This window comes from Saccostrea cucullata, unplaced genomic scaffold, assembly GCF_032062105.1.
Source record: "Saccostrea cucullata isolate Sc308-1 unplaced genomic scaffold, CSIRO_AGI_Scuc_v1 ctg4737, whole genome shotgun sequence".
Taxonomy (NCBI): domain Eukaryota; kingdom Metazoa; phylum Mollusca; class Bivalvia; order Ostreida; family Ostreidae; genus Saccostrea; species Saccostrea cuccullata.
This window is the reverse complement of record NW_026919566.1, coordinates 52,656-76,479: the sequence shown is the minus strand read 5'-3', so window position 1 is coordinate 76,479 and position 23,824 is coordinate 52,656. Positions and strand designations below refer to the sequence as shown.

Genomic DNA, 23,824 nt, shown 5'->3' with positions numbered 1-23,824 from the left:
AATGCAATTATTTTAATTTGGGTATGGGGAAATACTAATATGGATAAATATTAACATAACTTGATAAAAATATCATCAAACGATTACGACCTCACAATCAATTCATGAATAAAGTGGACAGCGTTTCTCGACATAATGAAATTTAATTGTAATAAAATAACAAATACAATCTGAATTGGTGATGAGAAAATTAATGAGTTTTACTTTGAAGGTATTTCACAAATATAGATTTTGGTTCACAATATTCATCTTGTAAAATAGGAAAAAGACTATTCAAGCCCATATAAACAATTTATCATCGATAGTATAATGTCTAAGTGTAGGGTTAATCTATCAGATTCAGAAATTACATTTACTACAGCAAAATTAATAACAGATTTATACACACCAGGTATTGAGTTTTTAAAAAAAATCAGTTGACTTTTTCACAGATTGAGCAGGAGTAAATTCTGAAAAAAAGTTTAATAGCTAGGTTGCTTTTTAATATTTTTTATTATATACGAGTATATATTTTGGTAAATGGCTAAAACCCCATTTCAATATTTCGTGTACATACAATAAAATAAGTTCAATGATGTTCAAAAATGTGAATATACATGTAAGTATACCGGGGTAGTTCATGTAATATGTGATGTAACAGATTGGTGTTTTTCAAACTTAATAGAACTCGTTCGATTATGACATATATTAATTATGCCTTTTTGCCTGGTATAATTCATTTTTAAATTTAACAATTTATATTTTTGAGACCGATTTCCTTGAAATCTAATAAAATTGCAGCGAGATATTTGTTAAACCACAAAGCATACACTGTAATTTACGTGTGTATTTGGCCTTTTTTTCCCCAAAATGTGTATGCACTAGTACGTATTACAGAGATTTGTGTTAGAGGGAAATTGGATACCCCAACATCCATCCACGTCCTTAAAATACTCAATGTGCCAACAATTTGCAATAATCTATTTCCACTCTTTATTTTGCTTAGTCAAACAGTCATTACGCAAATTGACTTTCACTATACTGTGTAACTGTACAACTTTCCACAAACAAAAGAAATTAGCAAGCTTCATATATTACGCATATAAAAATCACCCTGTGTATACTTTCATTTACTATCATTCCGGACACAAAAGTAAAAGGCGAGAAGTAATATTAATCTCCATGCAGTATAGGCCACTTCTGCAGCAGTGGGGAGATCTTATCTAAATTAAGCTTTACACATATTAGAGATTCGCAAGCACACAATGCCCGCTGAGTTATCAATCAGCCTGAGTCAGGTGCACACATACGGACAAACACCACCAAATGTTTTCCCATAGACTTCCATACAAACGTGAGCCCCTCTCACTGATACATATATTGAATTTCGGGCAAATGACCTTTTTGTCGTGAAAGTTCGAGATATTGGAAAACAAAACATGCCAGAAAAAATATATGGTCACGCGGCACTTTTACTTTCAATTTCCATTTGTTTACAACAAGGTGCGTTTGACACCAACTGAAAATCTCTAACCAAAGAGCACCCCTCCCTTCAAATTTTTACCTGTTACTCCTATATATCTCAAAGAAACCCAAGTCTTGATATGAGATTTTTATCAACTTTATTTCACTTGTCAAATACATAACAAGTCTTTTCTCTTATTGACCAATCACGCGCCAGGTAGCATTTTCTCCTCCGCACAACTTTGGGTGTCCAAAATGTCTGCGCCCATGTATTTGTTTATGTAGGGGTTTTTCCTATAGAGTAAAAGAAACATTTATAAAAAGTGATCAATTTGGTAAATTTAGAACATATATCCATTGCTTATCTCACCTCTTGAATATTGGGACTGACAGTCTTAGCTTAAGTACACCATTGGCTGTTACATTTCACACCCCAGTCAATCAGACCAACATCTGTGAAACAGAAAAGATGTCTATAAATTGAAGCATTTTTCTATTTTTCTTTCAAACTTTTAAAATAAAATGATTAATCTAGCACATGTTTTGCTTGTTTTTCTTATTATCTCTAATAATTTCTCAAGGTAGATCATATTAATCATTCAGGGTAGCAGGTACCCGTTATTAATGAAAAATGAAGAAAATCAGCAGGTTTTTGTAAGAAAAAGCTGGGTTATGGAAAGAGTGAAAACTAATGTAGATAAAATAATCGATGGAAAGAAAGAGAATTATATCTAGTTCAAATGTACATAAGATTAAAACAAACTAGTGCTAATTGTAACGGGGACCGTTACAGATGTTCCCCAAACGCTCCCCAACTCCCTTTTGGTGCCATATTCCCTGGAAGCTTCATTAAATAAGACAAACTCGATGCATTTGAGACTTAAAAACGTTTACCCAGAAGTGTACAAAGTTCATCAATTTTAGCATTGCACGCGTGCGCATGTAAATGCATGTGCGTAATGACCATATCATCTTGTCTACACAATCTATATATTTTAATATACTTAATATTAAAGTATTTAATACAAAAGAATTAAAAAGATACTCTCATTCAATTGTTTTTTTTTATTTTGCTTATTTCACGTGCACGCACGTGCATACATGAGCATGGTGACCATACCTTCTTTTAGATGTCCGTTACATCTATCTATGTTCTAAATCCCACACCGTTTGGTTGAAAACCAAGGGAGTTATAGCTGTTTAAAGTTTCAGCCAATCAGATTGCAGCGCACGTACACGCTCGTGTATGCATGTGATTAGTGGCCATACCTTCTTGTAGAAATCTACTATATCTATCTATGTTCCAAATCCCATCCTGTTTGGTTGAAAACCAAGGGAGTTATAGCTATTTAAAGTTTAAGCCAATCAGATTGCAGCGCACGTGCATGCACGTGTTTTCATGATAATTGCTATATATCATGTTGTAGGATATCCTAATGCATGGCTATTTTCAAAATTTCAAAGGATTTCGTCAAAAAACAAGAAAGATATTGAGACTTTAGTTTCAGCCAATCAGAGCAAAGCGCACGTGCATGCGCGTGAGATCTTGCTATTTTGACCATGTCATATTGTCTATGCTACTAATATATCCTTATATTATAAGTTTCAAAGCATTTCATCAAAAATTTAAAAAGTTACGCCTATATCAATTAAATCGGTCATTACACATGTTGCACGTGCATGCTCTTGCAAGCACGTGCGCGCAAAATGACCTTCGTTCCGCAAATCTACATAACATGTCTACTGACCCTAAAAACATTTCACCTTATTCGGATGTATAGTTTACGAGATCATTCCCGGACAAAAAAGTACCCAGGAAGAAGAAGAAGAAGAAAAATAATAATAATAATAATAAGAAACAGAGTAAAAACAATATGTTCCCCAACTTCGTTTGGGGAACATAATTCCATCAGCAGTGGGTTGCTGGCATCAGAGAATCAAATACATCCCCACTGAAAATTTTGTAATTTTGAAGGGGGGTGACCTACATTTTAGCCAATTTTCATGAACATTTCATGTAATTGATGTTGAATATGTATAATTATTCTCATAAAAGGCAAATATATTTATTTGCATATCATTTCTTATTATTGACATAATTAATAAATTGATTAAATGCCAAGGGCAGATAAATCATATTGTCTGACTGAATACAGTGCTCAATTGTACGCAAAGTGTTTAAATAACCGCAGTTCTGAGGAAATTTATTTTCTAATAATCTATAAAAAGTTCTAAATAACTTAAATATTAAGAGATTAACTAGATTTTCTACGAAAACCATACCTTGGAACTCTTAATGAAAGCAAAGGGATCATCCCGAGAGTGTCCATGTGTTGTTCATTGTAAGAGGGTAGGGTTCATTAATCTCTTCCTTCTTGATAATGCATTGCTGAAATACATTTTATTTTATTAAAACATACTAATAAATGCATCTAGTAGCTTATGTAATAATTTTTAATTATTTACACCATCTTTTGAAATTTTTTTAAGCATTTGTGATGTAATACCTTTAAGTACAGCTATTTGTAAGAACCAGGCAGGGGGTGATTCATGACCAATTCAGATTTTTACAAAATTTTAATATGTTGCTTCATGGACCAAGGGAACATCATTGGACAACATATTTTTTTTGGTCAGCCTTTGTTGCCATGGAAACAATGCACCATGTAAACGCACATGGCAACCAAGCAAAAAATTGAAAATATTGTGAATTTAGCTATTATTTAACGCAGGAACAGACCTCTTCTGATGAAAAAAATATAAATAAATCTTTTTTTCCTGAAAAGTACATACAAAATGATTAATAATTACCATAAGGATAAAATTATTCAGGATTTATAAAAGGTGCTGAACGTCAATTTAATATACAGTGTTTCATGAAATTCACTTTTTACAATATTTCTTAAAATCTAACATATTTTAGAAGCATATTAAGAAAAAGGCCCGCATGATAAAGAAATCTGATAACATGGAACAGAAAGAGCACATTCTTTATTTTAATAAAATGAAATAAAACCCATGGGTTTTTTTTAAATATTCTGTAACCATGGCAACGAAATATCAGAAAAATTCATTTTTTCACAAAAATATCCAGTTTTAGAAGTAAAGTGTAAAAAAAAAATTACACATGTTAAGGAAACCTGATAACATGGGATAAAAAGAACACATTCTCAATTTTAATAAGATTCAATTAAACCCAATTTTTTTTCAAAAATATTCTGTTACCATGGCAACCAAATATCACAATTTTTTCACAAAATAATCACTTTTAGAGGCATAGTAAGACAAAATTCACACATGTAAAGAAAATCTGATAACTTGGGATAGAAAGAGCACATCCTTAATTTTAATAAAATTCAGTTATACCCATGGGTTTTTAAAAAAAATATCCTGTTACCATGGCAATGAAATATCACAAAAATTCATTTTCAAAAATTACTCATTTTTAAAAGCATAGTTAGACAAAAATCACACATGTTAAAGATATCTGATAACATTGGATAGAAAGAACACATTCTTTATTTTAATAAAATTTAATAAAAACTATGCATTTAAATATTCTGTTACCATGGCAATGACATATCACAAAAATTCATTTTTCACCAAAATGACCTATTTTAGAAGCATATCCAGAAAAATACAACAAATTAAAAAAATCTGATTCCATAGAAAGAGCATATTCTTAATCTTAAAAAAATCAATATGCAGACATCTTTACCTGTATACAACCATACAATTCAAATCAATATGCAGATGTCTCTATCTGTATACAACCATACAATTCACATCAATATGCAGATGTCTCTACCTGTATACAGTCATACAATTTACATCAATATGCAGATGTCTCTACCCTTATACAACCATACAATTCACATCAATATGCAGATGTCTCTAGTATATACAGTCATACAATTCACATCAATATGCAGATGTCTCTAGTATATACAGTCATACAATTCACATCAATGTGCAGATGTCTCTAGTATATACAGTCATACAATTCACATCAATATGCAGACATCTCTAGTATATACAACCATACAATTCACATCAGTATGCAGATGTCTCTACTTGTATACAATCATACAATTCACATCAATATGCAGATGTCTCTACCTGTATACAATCATACAATTCACATCAATATGCAGATGTCTCTACCTGTATACAATCATACAATTCACATCAATATGCAGATGTCTCTACCTGTATACAATCATACAGTTCACATCAATATGCAGATGTCTCTATCTGTATACAATCAATATGCAGATGTCTCTACCTGTATACAATTATACAATTCACATCAATATGCAGACGTCTCTATCTGTATACAACCATACAATTCACATCAATATGCAGATGTCTCTAGTATATACAGTCATACAATTCACATCAATATGCAGACGTCTCTATCTGTATACAACCATACAATTCACATCAATATGCAGACGTCTCTATCTGTATACAACCATACAATTCACATCAATATGCAGACGTCTCTATCTGTATACAACCATACAATTCACATCAATATGCAGACGTCTCTATCTGTATACAATCATACAATTCACATCAATATGCAGACGTCTCTATCTGTATACAATCATACAATTCACATCAATATGCAGACGTCTCTATCTGTATACAACCATACAATTCACATCAATATGCAGATGTCTCTATCTGTATACAACCATACAATTCACATCAATATGCAGATGTCTCTACCTGTATACAACCATACAATTCACATCAATATGCAGACGTCTCTATCTGTATACAATCATACAATTCACATCAATATGCAGACGTCTCTACCTGTATACAACCATACAATTCACATCAATATGCAGACGTCTCTATCTGTATACAATTATACAATTCACATCAATATGCAGATGTCTCTACCTGTATACAACCATACAATTCACATCAATATGCAGATGTCTCTACCTGTATACAATCATACAATTCACATCAATATGCAGACGTCTCTATCTGTATACAACCATACAATTCACATCAATATGCAGACGTCTCTATCTGTATACAGTCATACAATTCACATCAATATGCAGATGTCCCTACCTGTATACAATCATACAATTCACATCAATATGCAGACGTCTCTATCTGTATACAGTCATACAATTCACATCAATATACAGATGTCTCTAGTATATACAGTCATACAATTCACATCAATATACAGATGTCTCTAGTATATACAGTCATACAATTCACATCAATATGCAGATGTCTCTACCTGTATACAATCATACAATTCACATCAATATGCAGATGTCTCTACCTGTATACAACCATACAATTCACATCAATATGCAGATGTTTCTACCTGTATACAACCATACAATTCACATCAATATGCAGATGTTTCTACCTGTATACAATCATACAGTTCACATCAATATGCAGATGTCTCTATCTGTATACAGTCATACAATTCACATCAATATGCAGATGTCTCTACCTGTATACAACCATACAATTCACATCAATATGCAGATGTCTCTATCTGTATACAGTCACACAATTCACATCACATAGTGCTACCATCTTCAAACAACAGCGTGTTTCTTATGTTTTCTCTCTCTTCTTCCTCTTCTATTGACTGCAAGATTTCTCTCAGTTGTTCATCATTCTCTTGTTCCTCCTTGAAACCACTGGCCTTTCCATTCAAAGAAAGTCTACCAAAATAAGAGTTTATCTGAGAAGGCTGCAGCCATTCTTCTGAAGTGAAAAACTTTTCCCCATTGCTATGTCTCAGTGATCTCATTTGCTGGGCCACTTCATTTGGATTAGCTTTTCTTCCTGATTTCTCACCTTCTTGGTACACTCGTATTAGAAATTCTTTAACTTTTACAGAAAAGCGGGCAAATTTTCTTGCCTTTTTTAGTGCCCATCCTTGGGGAAGCTTTTTTCTTGATGAATTTGAATCTTCAACTGAGTGAAGATCAGTGCCTATTTGTAGGACCTGCTTGGACATGAACAGATTTGAATGGCATGTCTCCGACCAAAGATGTCGAATTTCATCAAATGTAGAGCTTTTTTCCTGCACATGCCGATCCAACTCTATATGTTCTAGAAGATGCTGATAGGAGGAAAAATGCTGATTACAGCCTAATACGGAACAGTGGAAAATCTGTGGACAGTTTTCTTTTCTCTGAGAGGAGATACTTCCATACTGTGTCTGTGGCTCTTCTTCAAAGTCAGACAGTATGATAAGTCCTGTTTGACTTTGCTCAGTTTTCAAAGCATCCTCTCTCTTGATCTTCACACCAATGCCCACATTGAAGCCATACCAGGCTATGATGTCTTCCCCTTCAAAAGAAAGATTGCTGATAGAAGAGACGCCTTTGAAGCAATGACTTGTCATTGTTTGCTTCTTCTTATCAACCTCCACTACTGCACAATAACATCCCACAACACCACTTCCATCCATGATTGCGTTCTTCAAGTCAAATGGTGTTATTACATTTTTTCCTGATGAAACAAACATCCTTATTTTTGAGCGCATGTGTGAAATTTTGGAGTCACAATAACTTTTGCCTGCTTGGGCTTCACTAAAGTCATATCGTAGTATATTGATACCTATAGAAAGAAAAAAGTAATGCATCAAACTAAAATATGATTGTTATAGACATACATGCATGCAGTCAATAGCATTTAAAGTAAGTGAACTTTTACTGTTTATAGGGAGAATTTAAAAAAGGACAGTGTTAAATGTTTACACAACTGTGTCAAGGCAAATATAAAGCAAGACAAAATTGTTCTCTGATATGACAAAAGAATTGAGAAAATAAATATTTTTTATGTGTGAAAAATTCATGCAGGCAACTGATTGTCCACTTACCTGTTCTTTCACTAATTCCATGTAAACTCAGCCACAGGCATCCGCAGTGATAGCACCCAGCATTATCACTCCTTAGAAATACTTCTTCTACTTCTGGCCTTTGCACCCTTAAAGTCTGAAGGATATGCTCCAGAGCTGATGCGACAGCAAACCAATCTTGTTTGACTGCGCCAAAAATATGCGTGAATGTCTTGTGCTAAAAAAAAAATAAGATCAAACATTTTTAACATTTGACAATATAAAATTCTAAAAAAAAAAATATAGAATGCATCATATAAACTTATCTAAATATATTAGTAAAAATTTTGTCATCAATGTAAATTGCTGAGGAAGAGAGTACTTGATAATTTTTTATCAATCAGCAGCCTTGTATTCTGCAATCAATAATCCAAAAGAAAATTTGACAAAAAATCATGTTGATTCTGAATTTAATTACAGTTCTAAAATATTACCTGGGGCAAATGCAAACTAAAAATGTGAATATTGCTGAAATGTTCCAAAACAGATACATTCACAAAATAAAATGTATCAGGCATATGCTAATACCTTCAATGATCCATCTTCTGCTCTGAAAACAGCAACAGAAATGTGCCAGCTCATGCCTTTTTGACCAAAAAAGTCTGACTGCTTTTCTCTGTACATTGCTGGAATGAATTTCATAGCCCAGTCCATGATGATGAGTAGCTGATGAGGCTGAAGCTCTTCCAATATCTTGTATCTTCCTTCTTCTTGATTCTGGGTTCTAAGAATGTGAGCTTTCCAATCAGAAATTTTTTCAATTGCCTTCTCCACTCTAATTGATAATTCTTCCACCATTTCTGATGCTGTAAATAAGATATGACAAACCATAAATATGAAATTTCAACATTTGATTATCAAATTTTATGTTTAACAAAGAGCTAGGTTCACTTTATGCATAAAATGGCCCTGTACTTATATCAATTAATTACTATGGCCCTCTTTTCCATTTCATATATCAGAATAAAGTAGACACTTGGTGCTTTCATTTCATATAATAACATTTCTTTTTGAGAATCCAAATATTAGAAAACACGCTTTGGAAAATAGCAATGTTCTTGAAATTTGCAGAAAACATACATATTTGACTACTTTTAGCAAAGAATTAAAATATGAGCAAAGCCCATGATCCAAAAAATGAAACATGCTTTTTGATCTTCAGAAACAGATCTTTCATTATGTATTTGCATATTTTGGATCAGAGGTTGTGCTCTATATGAAATTTTGAAAAAATACTTCAACTTCAGGCCATTTTCGAAGGAAATTACAGGATATGGGGAAAATGACGCATTTTATTACATCATAATGCATTGACTAAAGGGAAAATTATGTCATGATTAATGGATACATGGTCACCAACACCCCAAGTGATGAATACTGCTTTTGCAACATAAACAAAGTCGTTTTGATTGTTCAGATATTCTCAGGACCTTTTAACGTACAAAGTGGCTCTTGCTCTTTAGTGTGGGACTGTCCAGTGGACGCCAAGACCACTGTTTTAAGTTCGCTCTTAGTCATCCAACTGATGCAAAAATAGTTATGCTCCTATTTACAGTTTTTAAAATTTCTTATCAATAAACTTACATCTGCTTTTCTGCACTTCCTCGAGAAAGCCACTGCTTATTTCTTCAATGAGGTTGCATTTTCTACAAAGTTCCTCATGTGCATGGTCACACTCTTCCTGGAGCAACACATTGGTTGGGTGACTCAGAGCGAACCTTAAACAGTGATCTTGACATTCACTAGACAGTCCTACACTGAATTTATATTCCGATTTTAGATATATCTTCAGGTTCTTTAAATTATTTGTCAAACTGGTTATGGTGTTCAATCCAGATCCAAATTCTTTTAAACGCTCACACATTTGTACAAGATCATCTACGGCTGCTGCACCATCAGTGGCAATATTATCAAGACCACATAAACTTGTTCTTTTACTAGCAGAGCAGGTAGACATGATCTTGTACAATGTTGAATCAGATAATGGAATAAAATCCATTTCCCCGCAGTATGATTTATACATGCTCAGTAAAGAAGAGTGACAGGTTGTTCTCACTACTTGTGGTATTGTGATTGTCTTTCCATTGTCACAATGCAGATCTCTGGTTCCATATGAACAAATCTGAAAGAATTTGGGATCTAAAAAAAATGACAATGCATGTTCAAGTTTTTCTCTATTCATGCGGTGTCTAAAAGCTGGTCCCACACTTACTGGTAAGGTGCCCGCGCCATGAGATGCTGCATGTAATCGACTTTGATCAATTTCCCACTTTGTTAGACCAGGAATAAGCTTTTGGAGTTCAGATTTACTGTGTGCGTTTGGTAACGATAAAAGAGACAGGAGTTGACGCTTTAGGGCATTATTTTCAGCCTCACAGTAGAGCTGAAGAATTGAATCTGTTATTTCAAGTTCTGTTTTATCATTTCGCTCATTCTTGTCCTGATGGTTGTCTTCAAGAAGTAAACCGAGCAGTTGTCTTGATTGTCCAGGGGCCATCTGATCTAGAATTGTGTGCACGGCATCCGTGGCCTTCCTTTTCAAATATCTCCTTGTACTGGCTTGAACTTCGTTCAAAGGTGTTTGCAGCTGATACTTCATTGGACTGATTTGACCACCACTTAGAGATGTAAGAGCATTGTTGAGGTTATCTATTCCATCAGTTAGCTGTTTCTGACCTTCTGAAGTGGTGCTCCAACTTGAATCCTGTGACAAACTGCAGGTGGTTGATTCCTCAGTCTAGAAATACATAATTTGAAAAATGAAATATTTCCATTTCTATTTTTTTTTCTGTGATAACTCTGTGAAAGTAAGCGGAGTTGATTTCTTGATGATTCTACCGGAATGTATATTCCGGTATGTCGATAGGCCAGGAGCTAAGAAGCCTTATATGCCTGCAAATCTTGAGCACATTTGTCTCTGATGCTAAGGAGGCCAAGTTTGCAAGTAAATCTCGTGTGACTGTCTTGGTGTTTGACATCAATGGGCGAGGTCTATTAAAATATTGGCAAGACAAATCTTGTGTAATTTTATTCTATATCTACATTTTGAAAATTTAAATCTACACTTTTATTTCACAAGAATTATCATGACAGATAATAAGGGTATTTGAATTATTTCTAATGAAATGGAAATTTAAGGATTTGCCTGTTATGCAAATTATCCCATGTTTCTCACTAGCATTGATGCCCTGGCATACTATACTAACTAGACAGATATTCCTTAAATAAGTCAGACAAAATAAATTCTTTTCCTTTTTCAAAGCAGTTATAGTGTTTTCAATGTTTCATGAAGAAAATATGTGTAACTTTTTAAAGATCTATTAGGTGCTAAAGTTTGCTTCACATCTGCAACATTTAAGTCACACAGCTATATATTTGGCCTTTGAACTATGACTGGGAATACCAACAAGAGACTTAAGGGGCACGAGCCTCAATGGTTTTACTGAAAACAATGTGCCAAGTGTATGCCGAGAAAAGGGGCTCTTGTTTTTTCATATTGAAACTGGAGTTTACCAGTGATCCTCAGTATACCTACAGAAGGGGAGAAATCAGTTTCCAAATGAAAATTTGAATTGTTAATGTACAGCAAAGAATTATCCTTAAAGTAAGTGAGACACAGAAGCCCCCCCCCCCCCCCCCCACCAAACACCTATCCACCCCCACCCCACCACCACACACACCTTGCATGTGCTTGAGGTAAAATATTTTATATCTTCTGTAACTTGTTGAGTAGAATTCCTACTGATTTACTTTGCAGAGAGTAATTAAATCTTCAAAATAAATACCTGTGACAAAGTCTCTGAATTGCAATCTTCACTGTAATTATCATTTTTTGGTCGTAGTCTCCTGGATTGCTGAAAAAAATATTAATATCATGATAGATAATAAGGCTATTTGAACTATTTCAAATGAATGCCAAGCAAATGGGCTTGGGGAAACTCAATTTTCTCTGTATCAAAATGTATCAAGATATTGGAGCCACAATACAATGTGCAATACAAAATATTGATATTGTTAAAAATTGATATGGTTATAATTTTTTTGTATATAAATGAACAAAACAACTCGTTCCAGGAAAAAAACCCATTTTTAATTAGAAATGGTATTTCTTTAATGTATTCAGGATATTTATTGTAAATAATAAACTCAAAATGAAAATGAAGAAAGAAAATCAGATTTCGTTTTGCAATATTTCCTCATTTGTATATGGTATGCGTATTATCCTCACACAGAATTTAAATTGCATGTATTGATATCCTATCCTACAAGCCATTACCATATTTTACATGAAAATATAAGATACAATGCATTAATATTTGAATATGAAATGAAAATTGAGAAGTAAATTGATATTTAAATGTTTTACTTTACTTTAACAAGAGGCCCGTGGGCCTCTTGGGTCACCTGAGTATCATGTAACAACTTTCAAACAATTGAATTTGATTTGTGTTAAATGCCATGAAATTTACAATTTTGAATGGGGCATCATTGCTTATCATATCTATACACTTAGCATGCTTACTTTAGTTACTTTATACTCAGACGTAGATCAGAGTAACATATAGAAAATGCATTTTAACTTCATTAGTTGTGCACCCCATCCAACAGGATTGAACCACTGATCCAGGGGCCACTTCTTTCAAAATTTAGGAAATTTTATAAATTTTATTTCATCATGTTGTTGATTGAAATTCACAATTTTGAGAGAGGGATCCTTATTCAACATTACTATGTACTTAGTTAGTTTATTTAATGCCCAGGAGCAGAAAAGAAGAACCTAAAAAAATATGCATTTCACTATATAATCTTTATAGCCCAATCGTAGCACTAGAACCACTGACCCTAGGGCCATGAAATTCAAAAATTTGGAAGAGGAATCCTTATTCCACATAACTATGTACTTGGTTAGACAGTTTATTTAATGCCTATGAGCAGAGAAAAAAGAATTTCAAAGCATTTATGCATTTTCACTATATAATCTTTATAGCCCTGCCCTAGCACTAGAACCCCTGACCCTGGGGCCATGAAATTCAAAATTTTGGAAGAGGCAGCCATGTGCTTGGTTAGTTTATTAAAAGCCCAGGAGCAGCATTTATTTTAGTGGGTTTGCCCCCCCCCCCCCCAGGCTCAAGGGGGAGGGGGGGGCAAAGACCATGAAATTCACAATTTTTTGTTCAATTCATCCATAGATGCTATATGCCAGAATTGGTCGATGGTTCAGTGTTAAAAGAGAAGGAGCTGAAATGTTCAAATGTTAACACAGTCGATGCACGACAACGGACAAAATCAGATAGCAATAGGTCACCTGAGTTGACCTAAAAATCCGGTATTTCAATAAAATTTTGGTACATGTATTACCTCAGCTGTGTCATTCTGGGCCTTTTTGGAGTTAGAAGCAAGGAGTTCTTTTTGACAACACTGAAATATATCATAACATATATTTTAGGTCATTTTACAGCAGAACAGTACATTATATAAATATTACATGTAGTTGAGAGTGTAACATTGAAAATTTTAATTTTAAGAAAACCACTGTAAACAGAGGTGCAGTCGAATACATGCAGTATTTATTATATTATACTTATAGTGTTTTTTAACAAAGGTTTTCTCGAATCAGATTCAACTAATTTACATGAAAGTACACTATATTAAATCATTGCATGGTATTTCCACATTCTATGCTGAGTTTGAAAATTGTTGAAGATAGAGAATTCAGATCTATGAATGCTGTTCATGTAATGAACTGGTATAATTTGAGCGTACTACTACTTGGGAGAGTACATATATAATACATGCAAATATATTATTTATAACTAACTGCTGTGAATTAGACTAGTACGTGGTACATGGTGTATATAACTTATATCATTATATGCTGAATTCAAGGCTACAGGCATAGATGAACATGCTACATACAAGGGCATGTTGACTGCATGGACACTTATTAGATTTCCTTTCTACAGATGCAATTTGTGTTCAAGTATGAAATGTATATAAAATGTAATTGATCAATGTTTGAATTTTTTCTACCTAACAAATTGTAAATTTATACATGTTTGCATTTTCAAACATGATTATCCAATGGATCTATTAAGTTTTTATTAAACCCAGGTAATTTTTACTTTGCAGACTTTATTTAGATTTTAATTTAACAGAAAAGGCTTTGAAAAAGATATAATCAGTATTTAATATTTTGCCCTTTGTAAATCTTACCTCAAATGATTTCATTTCATCACTTAGGTTTTTACGGCATTTACTGCATAAACCTATTAAAATAAAATGTAAAGGACATCTAGAGTAACATGTTAATTTAAATATAATTTATCACTATATCTACTTTCAATGAAAATCCCCTAGTCAATAAAAAGATATGTAAAATGATCATAAGAATTTAGGAAAAGAAATTAAATAGAAACGTAAGTAATATTTTCAGGTGACAATTTCAAAAATAGGGATCATATGTTATATACAAGAAATATAAATGAATTATGTTGTGTTAGAAAAATAAGAATTGTGTTGTCAAGAGAAAGGTAGTTTGTTATATTTTGTTAATACTATATCCGAAAATTTGAGAATTTTGATTAAGTTGTAATTCAAGAGGCAGGACTATACTACTTGCAATTGGGGGCTGACTTGGGTACTTGTTAGTTTGATTACATCATATTTTTTAAAAACGCAATGCTGAAACATAATAATTGCTAATTGACCTAGACAGAGCATATTTACTAGGTAACTGACTGCATAAGAGAGAATATCAATACGCAGTCACAAATGTAGTATATTAAGTCATTACAGTTCATCATTACTGTGTAAGTGTATATTAGTCACTTGGCTAGTTTATACAAGACAGGTGTCAGCATCGATACAAGGCCAATTGTCAAGAGGCACCAGACAGGTGACATTTGATGTAAATAAAGGAAATTTGAAAATGGGAATGGCCTTATACGGCATAGGGGCTTGCCTTCCTGATTGATAAATGTAAAATAATTCTTAAAAAATCTGTATCTTCATAAAATACACTCCCTCTAAAAGTTGCTTTATTAAAGATTCTGTCATGATCAGGCGAGAAAAATAATGTTTAAAAAAAGTACTGCACCTTGAGAGTTTAAGTATATAGATGTAATACTATTTTTAAAAACATTATTTTTCTCGCCTGATCATTTCAGAATCTTTATCAAAGGAACTTTTAGAGTGTATTTAATGTAGATACAGATTTAAAAAAAATATTTTACATTTATCAATCTGGAAGACAAGCCCCTATGCTATACGGGGCAGTAGAAAATCCCTGTAGATTCAATAATTTTTACATGGAACATGTGGAGTGTGAACAAACAATATAAGCATTTTATTAGATGTTTAATGTTACAATTAAGGGATGTAATGTATTACCTGAGCCAACAGGAATGACACTTCCATACACTGTATAGAAGTGCCTTGACATTGAAACTGTAATGCTCCTCCCGACCTCGGCTTTGGCCTTTGAATTGTGCCTTGGGTGTGAGCACGAAGTTTTCTTCCTCCATCTTACACCAAGGGAGTATCGGTGGAAGGGGCAGATTAAATAATCCTCGGCCGTGGTAAAAATGCCAGCTCGGAGGCATATTAAATGCCCCTCTGATGCTATATTTCCAATATTTAAAAATTTAAGATGGTTTGTAATGTCTTTGTTGCAGTTTTTTATAAGAATCAAATTGTTTTCTTCTGGACAATGAGGTGAAACTCCACACTCAGACAAAAAAGAAAAACTACAGGACAAATGGTTGTCCATAAAGATCTTTTTTTGATGAAATATATATGTCAATCTCTACTTATTGTAAGTATATAAGTCTCTAAGTACCTGTTCAAAGTCATAATAAACAAAAATCAACCTCTTATCTCCTTCTACACAGAAGAGTGAAATGCATCATTTTCGACTTCTTTACAGAAGAGTGCCAAGGGAGATAACTAGAATTTCATGTTTTTACATAATTTAAAATCACTGTATCTATTCGTAGTTAAAATAACCCATGGGTTTTTTAAATGTTTTTTACTCTTTGACACTGGATGTTCAATATTTTATAATTCACATTCAATGAGAGTGCGGGCTTTTTTAAAAAATCACCTGCACGTACAGACACCTTTCAATGGATATTGTTGACTGTTTCAGTATATATTGAATTCATTTTTTAATCAACCGTGCATAAAATCCATTTATAACTGTGATTAAGTATTTAGTTTGATGTATCTTAATGTAAATATGAGGGTTTTTGAAAAATCTATCACTATCATGAATCACTTATTTTTATTTCTGCCTGGTTCTTATAAATAGCTGTACTTAAAATAAACATGTTAAAATAGAATTTACTCAGATAATTATTTCAAAAAATATCAAAGAAATTGAAAAAAAATAACTGCAGATAAATATGACTCTTGTTATTCAAATAAACCCAATTTAAACAAAAATCCTTCATTTTTCAGCATGATTAGAGCACAAAATTACCCCCCCCCCTTTTCAGCAGAATATCAAGATTGGATATGGCAAAAAGGAGGGATATTCAGACACCTTTTTCATAATTTTTTTAGTTATAATTTTGCATATTTATTGCATTTTCAATGTATTTTCTGCACAAATATATTGTACTGTAATTTCAATTAAATTTCCTACAAGTAATCTCTAAGTTTCACCAAAAGTATAACTTTTTTTCAAGCCAGCACTGATTACATGACTGAAACTGGCTTTTCTGCTGGATTATGCCCCTTATGTAAAAACAAAGTCACCTAATTAGTTAACAACAGTCAAATTTTGTTATAAATTATTCAATCAACTCTGATTAACACAAATTTGAAAGAGGATTACTCAATCTGTTCCAATGTCTACACTCATAAAATACATGGATTTAAATGAATTTCTCAAACTGCGAGGGGGATATTCATATGTTTTGTGTATTGATGATGCCCATAAATATCGATATTGTATTATCTACAATATTCACAGTAAATTTCAGCATAAATATTTATTTAAAACTATTTACATGTACATTTATTGAAAATATGAGAGCTAGGGCAAAATTTTGGCATTTTTTTTTTACTATGTGCAGTCCCTATCGTGAGCCTCAATTTACCCAAACCCTCTAATTTTTAAACAAATAGTTAAAACTAACTAAAATATAATCTCAATGCCAAAAAAATAGGAACTGATTGATTTTTTGGCTGTAATCAATGTTTATCGATGAAATCATACCTTTTCTATAGGACAAACACCACCAAATGTTTTCCCATAGACTTCCATACAAACGTGAGCCCCTCTCACTGATACATATATTGAATTTCGGGCAAATGACCTTTTTGTCGTGAAAGTTCGAGATATTGGAAAACAAAACATGCCAGAAAAAATATATGGTCACGCGGCACTTTTACTTTCAATTTCCATTTGTTTACAACAAGGTGCGTTTGACACCAACTGAAAATCTCTAACCAAAGAGCACCCCTCCCTTCAAATTTTTACCTGTTACTCCTATATATCTCAAAGAAACCCAAGTCTTGATATGAGATTTTTATCAACTTTATTTCACTTGTCAAATACATAACAAGTCTTTTCTCTTATTGACCAATCACGCGCCAGGTAGCATTTTCTCCTCCGCACAACTTTGGGTGTCCAAAATGTCTGCGCCCATGTATTTGTTTATGTAGGGGTTTTTCCATACACATGCATTGTAAACAAAACGGCTAGGCTAGACATGAAGTTTTGTTCTCTGTATTCCAATTTGACCTTAACTTTTATAGTACATCTGATTATTAAGCCCACTATTTTATTGTCTATGTACATTATACTGTATCAAAACTTTTTTCTGTTTTTAACCACCAGAATACCATCATGTTTTCTCATCATATTGCAGAAGCTTTGTTAGTAGGGAATTTCCTGTCTTAAAATTAGAATACTTGCACAATGTATGAATGCATATCGGAATCGGTATGATTATTTAGGTGACAGATGCTTAAGAAGAAATGAAAATGACAGACTAAAGTTGAATACAGTGATTGTGGACTACATTGTCAAGAATTATAATTCCTTTATTGTAAGTTTAATGAGGAACTATTTTCTTATTCGCAATGATCATTTTCCTTGGCGGCTGTTTGTCAGTTGCACTTCCTGTCTTGGCCCACTGACATAGACTCGTTGATATAATCAACTCCCAAAAAGGAAAAAAAAAGTACGATACGATGGATACTCAAAATTTGAGTCTAGAAAGTATGCACATGTATTTTATAGACCATTGCATGCACACGAGCCAGTGTTTACCATAACTTTGTATAAGATATGACTTTTATATAAAGAATGTTGCTTTTATATCTAATTTATATCGAATCTAGGCTATTTGTTTAACATAAATTTTCCGTTTTCCGTTCCGTTCCGCTTTCCGTTCCGTTTTCCGTTCCGCGTTTTAGCAACACCCATGTATATAGGTGTGGTACGTCTTTTTTAAACGTGGTTTTTCTTGCCTGAAAAGTGTCAGGATCTTTATTTTAACAACTTTTAAGTGTATTTAAAGAAGATTCAAAATTTTTAGAATTTATTTTACATTTAACAATCAAATTTATTTTACATTTAACAATCCGGAAGACAAGCCCCTATGTACTTTACTTCTTACATGCTGTTACTATTTTTGGTATAGAGGAAAAACTCTCATTGAATCTCACGCCAATTAAAAATAACTCCCCTATTAAAATCTACTGTGTAATGTCACTTCTGTACTCTTTTTTCCTGTCTATGATGTATACAAACCTTATTCAAAAGTATTTATTATATATCCGTGCGCCGGTTACGCGTTTGACGACGTCATTTTCAAACTCAATTCCAACAACACCTTGAAAATCATGACACCAATCGTTTGTTTCCAATGCTATTTATATGAAAGTTTGACATCTTATTAAGATTTTGATTCTGATTTCACTGATTTAAATTTGAGTTCAATGTTTTAAATAGTACTAAAGAAACAAGAGGCCCACGGGCCTTATAGGTCACCTGAGTATCGTGTAACAACTTTCAAACAAATAACTTTGGTTCGTGTTTTAAACAAGAGGCCATGAAATTTACAATTCATAATTTTGAAAGAGGCACCATTGCTTAGCATAATTATAAACTTAGCATGCTTACTCTATTAATTAATACTCAGAGGTTGATCTGAGTAACAAAGTGCTACTGAAGTCATCATGACATCATCACTTTAAAGAATTATCGCTGGGGCCATAAAATTCACAGTTTTGGAAGAGGCACTCTTGCTCATCATAACTATGTACTTAGTTAGTTTATTTAATACCCAGGAGCAGAGAAGATTTTAAAAGAAATAATGCATTTTTACTATATAATCTATATAGCCCCGCCATAGCACTAGAAACCCTGACCCTGGGGCCATGAATTTCAAAATTTTGGAAGAGGACTCAATGCTCAATACATTCATGCCAACAGTGTGCCTACTTGATGTCCAGGAGTAAAGGAGAAGATTTTTAAAGATTGCAATAATTCTAGTGGTTTTGGCCCCACCCCCAGGCCCCAGGGGGGCAGGGACCATGAAATTCACAATTTATGTTCCCCTTCACCCATAGATGCTGTATACCAAATTTGGTTGAAATTGGTTCAGTGGTTTCAGAGAAGAAGCTGAAAATGTTCAAATGTTAACACACGACGGACGACGACGGACAAAAACAGATAGCAATAGGTCACCTGAGTTACTCAGGTGACCTAATAAAAGCAAATGTAATAGTTATATGCGTAAATTTTTCCGAATTTTCTCCGTGCACCGACAGACCTTATCGGCCACCATTTAAATCGTCCTAATATTATTAATATGAAAGATGTATATTTAAAAATCTACAATTTTAAAGAGCATTGATTATATTATATCTATGCAAAATTTTGTTAGTATTGGTTGCATGTTTAAAAAGTTATAAACATTGTCTACGACTTTTTGGGACAACCCTCGTATGTCCTGCCAAAAAAAAGTGAAAAATTCGCAGGTGAAACCATCTCGTCCAGGGCTTTTCTCATTTTTCATATTCGTAAGTGCCATCATTACAAGAGCACTAGACAACTCATATGAATTATCACATTTTACTGAATCAAATAAGTTAGGCATAATAACTTGCACACCCAAACAGAAAACTAAAACAATTCTTATAAAACTATCGCCCAACCAGTTTGTTGAATGTGATTTATGAAATAGCCTCAGGCTGTAATGCTGAACGATTGAAAATCCTGTTGAATAAAATAATGAATATACAGATTCCAAGCTTATTAATGATAATTGACTTTTTAAAAAGTTTTTTGACACTATATCATGGAAGTTTATCAAACATAAGATTTTTTTTTTAATTTTGGGGAATCCATTAAGAATTGGCGAGTTAGAATGGAATAATATATTTGAACTACCATTTGAAGTCACAAAAAAGGGCAAAATTCCAGTGGATGCAATATCAAATTCTGCACAGGAATATTGCAACAAATAAATACAATTATAAACTTAAACTAATTGATTCACTTGTTTGTCCATTATGTAAACAAGAAGTTGAAACAATTAAACATTTATTTTTGAGTATTTCTGTGTAAAAAAAATATGGTGTTTATTATTATTAATTTTGATAGACAGGATATACTGTTTGGGAAACTCAACAGTACAAACATGTTTAGAATACACAATATAATAAAACTTCCTGTTAAACAATTTATTTTTGCCAGTAGGTTTTAAAATGTATTTAAATTAAGTATTGCAACGCTAGAAAAAAATAGTATAGATAGAATATTAGTTGAAAAAGCTATAATACCTGAAAGAAAATGTAAAGAAAGTGGGCGCACTAGATGGGCAGTCGGCAGGAATCATTGACACGAAACAATTCAGATTTAAATGTCCAAGCACCATGTAGTTTCAATGCGTATCTTATACATCTTATAGAAACTGCATGGGATTGGATTTCTGTCTTATGTTTGTTTATTTGTAAATAATTTTTTCAATTATAAGGTGTCAAGAAAGATAAATTATCTAATATATAGTATGCTGGATACATCAGCTGTACATTTACATGATTGTAATAGAATATACACTGTAATAGAAGTCTAACACTTAATAATTTTTGTGCTCAGTTTTCAAATGCACTAAAATATTGAATGTAACAGAACGATTGAAGTTGCTAGTTTTTTTAATATATCAATATTTTTTCATCAGGTGTAACTTTGTAGTTACAGGTTCATGTATGTTTATTTCCATTTGAGAACGTTAGCACTATAAAAGACAAAATGTAAACGCAATGAAATATAAAACAATGTAAAATAATTTATAAAACATAATTTGCAACTTTATTCAAGGAGTATTTAAAATTCAAAAATTTCAAGCTCAAAGAAAAATAAAATAAAAGAAATCCCTGTATTCGAACCTAAGCTACTGCTTCGATATGGCTCGAATCCAGCGACAAACCAATGTAGCTACCGCGGAACACTATACATAGCTTGTATTTAAATCATTATTTAAAGCCAAAGCCCTATACATTTGGACTTTGTCAATTTTCTACCAGAAAATTAATGTAAAAAGTTTAGATTTTAGTATTTCTGGGTCGTCTCTCCATTTTTCAAACAACTGGAAAAAAATTTTACGGTTAAAAATACACTGATAACACATTTAAAATTCATGGAGAGAAGACCCAGAAACAACGAAATTAATGAAAAACGGCTATAAAAGAGTCGATTTTTTCATCATTTTACTCCTACGGCTATATTAAGGTGCATATTAAAATAAAATAAAACATATTTAAATGAATATTTGCCCATTTTACATTTACCAACAACACAGTAATAGGCTAGGTTTTGAAAAAATGTATAAATCAATGGTATTTTTTTTAATTCTTTTTATGAGCCACTATTCCTGCCGAATCGCCATCTAAAGCGCCCATTTTCTTTTCAGAATATGAAAAATACTGGGAAATTATTTGTGATATGCTATAATGCATTGTATTTATTTTTCCGAATTTATATTCAAATGTACAATTATGTTAAAATAATGAATATCCCCCCCCCCAACTTAACTAATTTTTTTTGTGTGTTTACCCTCCTCCACCCCTCCCCCCTTTTTTAGCTCTACTGGTCAGAGACCAGAAGAGCTTATGCGATAGTAATGCGTCCGGCGTCCGTCCGTCTGTCTGTCTGTCTGTCTGTCTGTCTGTCCGTCTGTCTGTCCGTCTGTCTGTAAACAATTTTTCAAAACGCTACTCCTTCTACAGTTTTGGTCTGATTTCAGTATAACTTGGCACACAAGTAGACTACACTAAGATACATAAAATAGTGCATCGGATTTTGATTTCGATGAACGATGTTGCCATGGTAACTAAAAATAGAATTTTCTGTGAAATTCCTTTAAAACGCTACTCCTCCTACAGTTTGGATCTGATTTCAATATAACTTGGCACACAAGTAGACTACACTAAGATACAAAAAATAGTGCATCGGTTTTTTATTTCAATGAACAGTGTTGCCATGGTTACTAAAAATAGAATTTTCTGTAAAATTCCTTTAAAACGCTACTCCTCCTACAGTTTGGGTCTGATTTCAGTATAACTTGGCACACAAGTAGACTACACTAATATACATAAAATAGTGCATCGGTTTTTGAATTCCATGAACGGTGTTGCCATTGTTACTAAAAATAGAATTTTCTGAGAAATTCCTTTAAAATGCTACTTTTCCTCAAGTTTTGATCTGATTTCAATATAACTTGGCAAACAAGTAGATTACACTAAGATGCATAAATAATGAATCGGTTTTTGATTTCAATGAACGGTGTTGCTGTGGTAACTAAAAATAGAATTTTCTGTGAAATTCCTTTAAAACGCTACTCCTCCTACAGTTTTAATCTGATTTCAATATAACTTGGCACAGAAGTAGACTACACTAAGATACATAAAATAGTGCATTTTTTTTTATTTCGATAAACGGTGTTGCCATGGTTACTAAAAATAGAATTTTCTATGAAATTCCTTTTAAACGCTACTATTTCTACTTTTGTCTTCAGTTTTGGTCTTATTTCAATATTACTTGGCACACAAGTAGACTACACTAATACACATATTAAAATAGTGCATCGGTTTTTGATTTCGATGAATGGTGTTGCCATTGTTACTAAAAATAGAAATGTCTGTGAAATTCCTTTAAAATGCTACTCCTTCTACAGTTTTGGTCTAATGACAATGGCTTCTTTTCTCATCCTTTGTTATAAGTACAAACCAGTAGAGCTACAGTCTCGACAGAGACTTCTGGTTTACTTCTTTGCAGATAAAGCTTTCACAGTGAAGATTTATATAATACATGAATGTCATATATTTTTTGCAGCTTTTTGAAATGAACATGTATTTGTACTTACCAAAGAGGGATTGTATTCATTGTATGATATGAATTACTAGGGAGAAGAATTGAAAGTATGTATTGAATGTAAACTACATAAGTAATATATTGTACAGTCTGTT

The 23,824-nt window shown here is 32.8% G+C and overlaps 1 protein-coding gene and 1 long non-coding RNA gene across 3 annotated transcripts; both read right to left on the bottom strand.

The window, feature by feature from the left end:
* Positions 1-1,584: 1,584 nt before the first annotated feature.
* On the bottom strand, positions 1,585-18,012 carry LOC134233598 (uncharacterized). 2 transcript variants are annotated; one of them, XR_009985030.1, is made up of 4 exons: positions 17,562-18,012; positions 3,727-3,832; positions 1,814-1,896; positions 1,585-1,737 (listed from the first exon to the last, which is right to left on the bottom strand). It is a non-coding gene; the product is annotated as an uncharacterized LOC134233598 (long non-coding RNA). The 2 variants fall into 2 exon arrangements; XR_009985031.1 differs by lacking the exon at positions 17,562-18,012 and having other exon boundaries at positions 3,727-3,862.
* On the bottom strand, positions 7,010-9,859 carry LOC134233610 (uncharacterized). The gene is made up of 4 exons (XM_062715591.1): positions 9,784-9,859; positions 8,870-9,147; positions 8,324-8,519; positions 7,010-8,061 (listed from the first exon to the last, which is right to left on the bottom strand). Exons 1-4 carry the CDS (start codon positions 9,857-9,859, stop codon positions 7,010-7,012), a joined length of 1,602 nt encoding a protein of 533 aa, XP_062571575.1.
* Positions 18,013-23,824: the final 5,812 nt, after the last annotated feature.